This window comes from Terrapene carolina, unplaced genomic scaffold (assembly GCF_002925995.2).
Source record: "Terrapene carolina triunguis isolate 2854851 unplaced genomic scaffold, T_m_triunguis-2.0 Scaffold32394, whole genome shotgun sequence".
Classification (NCBI taxonomy): Eukaryota; Metazoa; Chordata; order Testudines; family Emydidae; genus Terrapene; species Terrapene triunguis.
The window spans coordinates 1-8823 of NW_020696745.1; the positions used below are offsets into that span (position 1 = coordinate 1).

Genomic DNA, 8823 nt, shown 5'->3' on the forward strand with positions numbered 1-8823 from the left:
CTGGTGCGCCGGCTGCAGGAAGAGGCCGGGACCCTGCGCCGAGCCAGCGAGCACCATAGCGAGCGGCTGCGCATTGAGATCGTCACACTGCGTGAGCGGCTGGACGAGGAGGAGGCTGCCCGGGCCCGGCTGCAGGGGGTTCTGGAGGCCCAGCTGGGGGCCCAGCGCGAGGAGAGCCGTAAGGGGGCGGCTGGGGGCGTGGGGACGATGGGGGGGAGGGGAAAGGGGCTGGTGGGGGGCTGGGAATGTCATGGCAAGTAAAGCACCCCCCCTCGCTGTAACATTGTCTCTCTTTTCCCCCCCTGGCTGTGGCTCCATCGCTCCTGCCCGCAGAGCTCATGGAGGGTAAGTGGGGACTAGGGGAGCGGGGTGGGTGTGTCTGTCGCTCACCCCCGCCCCTCACAGTGACTCACCCCCTGCCCCGTCTGTCTCTCCCCAGCCTCCCTGTGCAGCGTCCGGTCGGAGATGGAGCGGCTACAGCAGCAGCTGGGACAGGTGAGGGGGCTGGTTTTATGGGGAAGCAGGGGGGTCCTCGGGAATGGGGAGGGGCCTGTTCTGTGCCCCCCAGGGAGTGTGTCTGGTGGGGATGTCTATGCTGAACTCTTCCCACAGGCAGGACATGCCTCGGGGGGGCAGAGGGGACGGTGGGGTCATACTGGTTTTCCCTTCTCCCCCGAAGGCAGAGCAGCGGGCGCAGGCGCTGGAGCAGGACATGCAGCGGCTCCAGAGGGACCTGACCCAGCGCGACCAGCAGGGCCAGGCCTGGGAACAGGAGAAGGTGAGTGAGCCGAGCCAGCCCCTCCCCTGCACAGCACCACCCCCCTGCCCCAGGGTGGGCTCCCCACACAGACGCCCCTGGTGCCCCGCACGGATCTCCGGGGGTTCAGGGCACTGGCTGTTAGGCAGTGCTGTTGTGGGCGCCCCTCGTCTGTCCTGGATTCCAGCTCCTCCTGGAGAGACTGGCCCCTTGGGGAGCGCCATAGCCACGTGTACCTGCCGGGACAGTCTGGGCATCTCGCCTGGGAGCCAGCTTAGCCTCTGGCTCTGCGCCCGCCCACGGAGAGCCCCAGCGGCTGGCTCTTGCCTTTCCCCTCCCAGCCAAGCCTGGGACCTTCCCATTCAGTTCTCGATGGGCACGTGGCCCCTGCCCTGCCTTCCAGCCCCCTGCTCCGCAGCGCTTCCCCAGGCCGGGGGCTCGCTGGGCTGGCGCGGTCCAGCCGCCTGTGACTGCCCTGACCCAATAGGCCAGGAACCCCGCTTGTGTCGGGGTGGCTGCCGGTGTGAGATCGAAGGGGAGTCGAATGACACCTTAATCCCTCCACCAGTGCACCTGGGGGGATGAATCCTTCCACCCCCCGGACAAAGGGGGGGTGTAAACTGAGCCCCACCCCGGTTCAGAAAAGTATTACAATATTTCCCACGTTCCTCCTTCCACCCTACACCTCCCCTGAGTGCCCTGCAACCACCCCACCCCGGTGGGGCATGTAAGGCAGGGACCCCAACCATGGTCCCCAGCTGGGGCTAGTCCCAGGGCTCTCATGGTCTCTCTTTCCCCAGGCTGGGCTGGAGGGGGCACAGAATTGGGGAGAGGGGGTGCAGAGGAGTCAGGGGAGGGGGCTGGTCCCAGGGATGTGACAGTCTCTCCCAGGCCGGGATGGGGAGGGAGGGGGTGCAGAGGAATGGGGAGAGGTGGGAGGGCTGGTCCCAGGGCTGTGACACACTCCCCCAGGCTGGGCTGGAGTGGGGGTGTGTGTGTGCAGAGGAATGGGGAGATGTGGGGGGCCTGGTCTCTGGGCTGTGACACTGTCCTCCAGGCTGGGCTGGAGGGGGGGGGGTGCGGAGGGGAGGGGGGGGACCGAGCCTGGTCTCTGGGCTGTGACAGTCTCTCCCCTAGGCCAGGCTGGAGGCAGCGCTGTCCGAGCAGCGGGGGAAGCTGCAGCGGTTGCAGGCGGAGCTGGACACCAGTGAGCAGGTGCAGAGAGACTTTGTCCGCCTCTCGCAGACTCTGCAGGTACCGGCTGGGGGGTGTCTTGGAGCAGGTGCCGTCTGTCATGGGGGAGCTGTGCCCTGTGGGGGGTGGAGGGGGGTGTCTCCGTGGCCCAGGATCTCGGGAGGCGTCTCTCTCACTCCCCTCTTGTCCCTCAGGTGCAGCTGGAGCGGATCCGCCAGGCCCCCTCGCTGGAGCAGGTGCGCAGCATTGTGGACGGGACGCGGCTGAAGGATGTAGCAGATCTCAAGGAGCCCTGAGAGGCTGGGACAGCAAGGGGCCCTCCCCCTGTGCGGGCACAGACTCCAACCCCTTCCCCTTCCCACTAGGGGGGCCTTGGACACTGCCCATTCCCCGGGCCAGGCTCTGAGTGGCCATCCTCTACTAACCCCCCCTCCCCAGGCACCTGTGGGGGATTGGGGCTGTCAGCCTGGGGAAATGGGTCCCAGCCCCTCTCTGCCCCCTCCCCCCCCAGCTCAGGGATGGTGCCCCCCCCCTGCACCCCCCCCCAACCGCCCGCCGCTGCCCCCCCCCCCCCCCCCCCCCAGAGCGAGGCCTATGGGGGAGGGAGTCATGGCGTGGCTCCAGCTCTGGCTCCCACCACAGGAGACAGCCTGTTACTGACAGTTACTAACACTCAGGAGGGATTTGGGCTCAAGCTGGGGGAGCCAGCTCCAGCTTGGTGTCCATCCTCCGTTCTCCCTTCCCCCCACAATGGGTGGGAAGGGGCTGGGCCAAGCAGGGCCCGCCGGCTCCCCTGACACTAACACTCCACCAGCCTGCCTTTGGGTGGAGGGTCCACAGGGGGCAGGGTTAATAAAGGTGACTTTGTGACCATACTCGTCTGAGCCACCTGCATCCATCTGTCTGCTTTAACATTAAACTGCTGCCGCTTTCTCCATGTCGGCTGCCCTGGGCAATGCGGGGCTTAAGTGGGACAATGGTGTGAGACTGACTGAGGCAGCGCAGGCGAAGATGTAGGGCCTGGAACCCCACACCCCCCCGCGCCTTTGCCAGCCTAACCTAGTCTAAAATCATGAGTCCCACCCTGTAAAATGATGTTGGTTCTTTTTCTTTGCCTCAGCTTTTCTCCCCTGCTGCCACAGCTGGACCTAGGTGCTGGGTATTAAATAAGAGCTGAGATCCTCCTGCAGCCAGGGCTTCGAGAAACACACTAGTGCCCTAAGCAGGGGAAGCTGGGGCTGTCCAGCGTTCGCAGAGTGCTGCTCCGCTTCATGCTGTGTCTGGTTCCTAGTGCCTGGGCAAGCCAGCCCCACGAGCGTCCCAGCTCCCTGCCTGGGGAGCTCAGCCGGGGACAGCCCCAGCCTCAGTCTCGCTGGTTGTAGTGGCCCTGCTCCCTCCTAGGGGCTGGTGGGGAGGGGGCTGCACCAGGTGACCCATCCACTCCCCTATCCCGTGCAGCCTGGCTGTGGGGAAGCTCCAAATCTGGACAAACTGGAGAAATGATCTGAAGTGAATAGGATGAAATTCAATAAGGACAAATGCAAAGTTCTCCCCTTAGGAAGGAACCATCAGTTGCACACACACAATGGGCAATGACGGCCTAGGAAGGAGTCCTGCGGAAAGGGATCTGGGGGTCAGAGTGGATCACAAGCTAAATATGAATCGACAGCGTAACGCTGCTGCTGCTGCAGCAAAAAAGGTGAACGTCCTTGTGGGCTGTAGGAGCAGGAGTGTTGTCAGCCAGACACGAGCTGTAATTCTGCCGCTCAGCCGGGCGCCGTGGGTCCGTGCTGGGCACCGAGCGACGGGGACGACCTGGAGCCGGTCCAGGGCCGAGGGGAGCGACCCCCCCCCGGGTGGGTTCAGGCCCAGGGTCTGTCAGCACCTGGGACCCCCACAGTTGAGTGGCCCTCAGTCCTCCAGGGCCATAGAGTCTAACTTGGGGGTAGAGTTGCCCCCTTTCCATCCTCGAATCTGGAGGGGAAGCCTTCTCCTTTGCCATAGAGTCCCCGCAGGGAGCTAGAGCGGCTCTGCCCGAGCCGTGCTGGGGGTCACAGCCCCCGGCAACCATAGAGTCCCCAACTGGCTAGCGAGGCTCAACATAGACCGTCAGTGGGCAGAGCGCCTCCCCGTGCCATAGAGTCCCTGCTCCCGTGCTTAGTGACGCCTGGCGGAGGGTAGAGCGGCTCCAGGAGCGCCATAGAGTCTCCCTTTAGCCGGGGGCTAGAGAAGCGCCTCCGGTCCAATAGCGTCTCCCCCTGGTCGTAGATAGAGCGGCTCCCGGTACACCATAGAGTTCTTACGAGGTGCTAGAGCGGCTGCGCCACATTTCGGGTGTGCTCGCGACTCGCTGGCGGAAGCGGCTGTCTCCCGCTTCATTCATTGGCTCTGGCGCCCGCCGCATGTGCGTCACTTCCGGTCAGGTTGGAAGATGGCGACGCACGCGATGCTGGTCCGCGGGGGACGGAGCGGGGTCGCCGGTCAGTGACCGGGGAGCAGGAAGGACCTGGGGGGAGGTTACAGGAGGTCGGGGGTCTCGGGGGGGCCGGAAGGAGGTGGGGGTCTCTGGAGGTTACAGGAGGTGGGGGGGAGGTTAGGGAGTTGGAAGGAGGTGGGGGTCACTGGGAGGTGGGGGGTAGGTTGGGGGGCAGGAAGGAGGTGGGGGTCTCTGGGAGGTGGGGGGGAGGTTAGGGAACTGGAAGGAGGTGGGGTCACTGGGAGGTGGGGGGGAAGTTGGAGAGCAGGAGGTCGGGGGGGTCTCTGGGAAGTGGGGGGTAGGTCTGGCTTTCACAGTGTTTAGGGCTGGAAAGGCCAGTGTGATAATTTAGTCCGACCCCTTGGCACAGGCCAGGGACCTGCCCCACAATAATCTTAGAGCTGATCTGTTTGAATCCACCACGACCCTTGATAAATTGTCCCAGTTGTTAATTACTGTTGGGTAATTGGATGATCTGGGAAGGGGGGGAGAAGGCTCGGTGGGTGGAATATAGAGGCAGGTTATGTGGTGGATGGAGATTATGGAGAGGAGCAGGGGTTGAGGGAGAGGTTGTCGGGGACAGGGAGGATCTGGGGGTAGGAGGTGAGTTCAGGAGAGCAGGTGGCTGTGGAGGGGGTGGTGATGTGGTGGGGCATTTGAGGGCTTGATGATGGTGGAAGAGGGGCTAAGCGGGGAGTTGTGATCCTGAGAGAGAAGGGGTGGCTCTGGGTCAGGCCAGGAGGGATTGTGTGGAGAGCAGGGGGTGCAGCATGCAGGTTATGCTGTGGAGGGGGGTTACAGGGTTATGCAGAGGAGGAGGGATCTGGGTTTGGGGGGATTGGTGGTAGGAGGGGGAAGGGATTTGGGGGGTGGCAAGAGTCAGGTTGTGGGACAAAAGAGGGGGTTATGGGGTGATCTGGGAGATGGGGCAGGAATTTTGGTGAGGGCAGGGTGGTGATGGCAGGGGGAGCAGGGATTCTGAAAGGAGAGGGATGGGGTCTGGGTTGGGGGTTGGTGGGGGTGGGGAGCAGAGTAGTCTGGGGGGTGTTGGAGAAAGTGGGGGGGGTGCGGGGAGGGGATTACTGGGGAGAGAGGGTTAGGGTTAGGTGGGAGAGTGACTGAGATTGGGGTAGAAACTACTGGGGGCTGCAGCTCTGGGGGTGGGCTGCCCCAGTGCAGTCAGCAGGAGACACTGGGTGAGATTCTCCATCGGGACTGGGTGGGAGATTGGATTGGATGGTCACAGAGTGGGTGCTTCTGGCCTGAACAGCCGAGAATCTGAATCCATCTGCTCTGTCTCTTGCCCCATTCACCGAGATCCCTCATAACCCCGGCCCTGCCTTCACCCCAGCACTACAAACCCTGAGCATTTGTACCAGCAGTGCCAGCACCCACTGATCCAGAAGGGTGCCCCTCTCGACCCCACGGACGGGCGCAGTCCATGCCCCCACTGGAGCTGGGGCCAGTCAGCCACAAGTACCACAAGACATGGGGCTGGATGGGACCTCGAGAGGTCATCTAGTCCAGCGCTGGCACCGAGGCAGGGCTAAGTAACCCTAGCCCAACCCCGAGTGGGGTTTGTCCAGCCTGTTCTCAAAACCTTCTAGAGATGGGGACCCCACAGCATTCCTAGATAACCTGTTCCAGAGCTGAACTAGCCTCCTAGTTAGAAAGTGTTTCCTACTATCTCACCTAAATCTCCTTTGCCAAGATTGAGCCTGTTACTTCTTGTCCTACCTTCAGTGAACACAGATCATTGATTCCCATGAAAGAAAGTGTAGAATCAAATGAAGTAAAAAATCTTAAATGAACCAAACTATACCATAGAATCTCTATGGATAGTAATTCCATGCTCTAAGAATAAGGATATAGCAGTAGGGATATATCACTGACCACCTGAAATGCTCAGTGATATTAGAGAGGCTATTAAAATAAAAAAACTCAATAACAGGGGATTTCAATTATCTCCATATTGACTGGGTACATATCACCTCAGAAAGGGATGCAGAGATGAAGTTTCTTGACGCCTTAAATGACTGCTTCTTGGAGCAGCTGGTCCTGGAACCCACCAGAGGAGAGGCAGTTCTGGATTTAGTCCTAAGTGGAGCACGGGATCTGGTTCAAGAGGTGAATATAGCTGGACCACCTGGTAATAATGACTATAATATAATTAAATTTAACATCCCTGTGGTGGGGAAAACACCACAGCAGCCCAACACTTTAGCATTTAATTTCAGAAAGGGGGACTACACAAAAATGAGGAAGTTAGTTAAACAGAAATTAAAAGGTTCAGTGCCAAAAGTGAAATCCCTGCAAGCTGCATGGAAACTTTTTAAAGACACCATAATAGAGGCTCAATTTAAATGTATCCCCAAATTAACAAACCAAGCAAGAGAACCCAAAAAAGAGCCATCGTGGCTAACAACAAAGTAAAAGAAGCAGTGAGAGACACAAAGGCATCCTTTAAAAAGTGGAAGTTAAATCCTAGTGAGGAAAATAGAAAGGAGCATCAACTCTGGCAAAGGAAGTGTAAAAATATAGTTAGGAAGGCCAAAAAAGAATTTGAAGAACAGCTAGCCAAAATTTTTAATTACATCAGAAGCAGGAAGCCTGCTAAACAACCAGTGTGGCCACTGGATGATCGAGATGCTAAAGGAGCACTCAAGAATGATATGGCCGTTGCGGAGAAACTAAATTAATTCTTTGCATCGGTCTTCACGGTTGAGGATGTGAGGGAGATTCCCAAACCTAAGCCATTCTTTTTAGGTGACAAATCTGAGGAACTGTCCCAGATTGAGGTGTCATTAGAGGAGGTTTTGGAACAAATTGATAAACTAAATAGTAATAAGTCACCAGGAGCAGATGGTATTCACCCAAGAGTTCTGAAGGAACTCAAATGTGAAATTGCAGAACTACTAACTGAAGTTTGTAACCTATGATTTAAATCAGCTTCTGTACCAAATGACTGGAGGATAGCTAATGTGATGCCAATTTTTAAAAAGGGCTCCAGAGATGATCCCAGCAATCACAGGCCGGTAAGCCTGACTTCAGTACCGGGCAAACTAGTTGAAACTACAGTAAAGAACAAAATTGCCAGACACATAGATGAACATAATTTGTTGGGGAAGAGTCAACATGGTTTTTGTAAAGGGAAATCATACCTCACCAATCTACTAGAATTCTTTGAGGGGGTCAACAAGCATGTGGACAAGAGGGATCCAGTGGATATAGTGTATTTAGATTTTCAGAAAGCCTTTGACAAGGCCCCTAACCAAAGGCTCTTAAGCAAAGTGAGCTGTCATGGGATAAAAGGGAAGGTCCTCTCATGGACTGGTAACTGGTTAAAAGATAGGAAACAAAGGATAGGAATAAATGGTCAGTTTTCAGAATGGAGAGAGGTAAATAGTGGTGTCCCTCAAGGGTCTGAACTGGGATTAGTCCTATTCAACATATTCATAAATGATCTGAAAAAAGGGGTAAACACTGAGGTGGCAAAATTTGCAGATGATACAAAACTACTCAAGATAGTTAAGTCCCAGTGCGAAGAGCGACAAAAGGATCTCATAAAACTCGGTGACTGGGCAACAAAATGGCAGATGAAATTCAATTGTTGATAAATGCAAAGTAATGCACATTGGAAAATGTAATCCCAACTCTACATATAAAACAATGGGGTCTAAATTAGCTGTTATCACTCGTGAGAGAGATCTTGGAGTCACTGTGGAGAGTTCTCTGAAAACATCCACTCAATATACAGCAGCAGTCAAAAAAGCCAACAGAATGTTGGGAATCATTAAGAAAGGGATAGATGATAAGACAGAAAATATCATATTGCCTCTAATCCATGGTACGCCCACATCTTGAATACGGCATGCAGATGTGGTCACCCCATGTCAAAAAAGATATATTGGAATTGGAAAAGGTACAGAAATGGGTAACAAAAATTATTAGGGCTATGGAACGGCTGCTGTATGAAGAGAAATTAATAAGACTGGGACTTTTCAGCTTGGAAAAGAGACAATTAAGGGGGATAGGATAGAGGTCTATAAAATAATGACTGGTGTGGAGAAAGTAAATAAGGAAGTGTTATTTACTCCTCATAACACAAGAACTAGGGGTCACCAAATGAAATTAATAGGCAGCAGGTTAAAAACAAACAAAAGGAAGTATTTTTTCATACAACACGCAGTCAACCTGTGGAACTCCTCACCAGAGGATGTTGTGAAGGCCAAGACTATAACATGATTCATAAAAGAACTAGATAAGTTCATGGAGGATAGATCCATTAATGGTGTCCCTAGCCTGTCTTTGCCAGAAGCTGGGAATGGGTGACAGAGGATGGGTCACTTGATGATTCCCTGTTCTGTTCATTCCCTCTGGGGCACCTGGCATTGGC

The 8823-nt window shown here is 56.1% G+C and overlaps 1 protein-coding gene across 1 annotated transcript; it reads left to right on the forward strand.

The window, feature by feature from the left end:
- Positions 1-6: 6 nt before the first annotated feature.
- On the forward strand, positions 7-2475 carry LOC112124146 (rab GTPase-binding effector protein 2-like). Its single transcript, XM_024222683.3, has 6 exons — positions 7-178; positions 334-345; positions 440-495; positions 680-778; positions 1895-2011; positions 2146-2475. The coding sequence occupies exons 2-6, from the start codon at positions 339-341 to the stop codon at positions 2245-2247; spliced, it is 381 nt and encodes a 126-aa protein (XP_024078451.1). The 5' UTR covers positions 7-178; positions 334-338; the 3' UTR covers positions 2248-2475.
- Positions 2476-8823: the final 6348 nt, after the last annotated feature.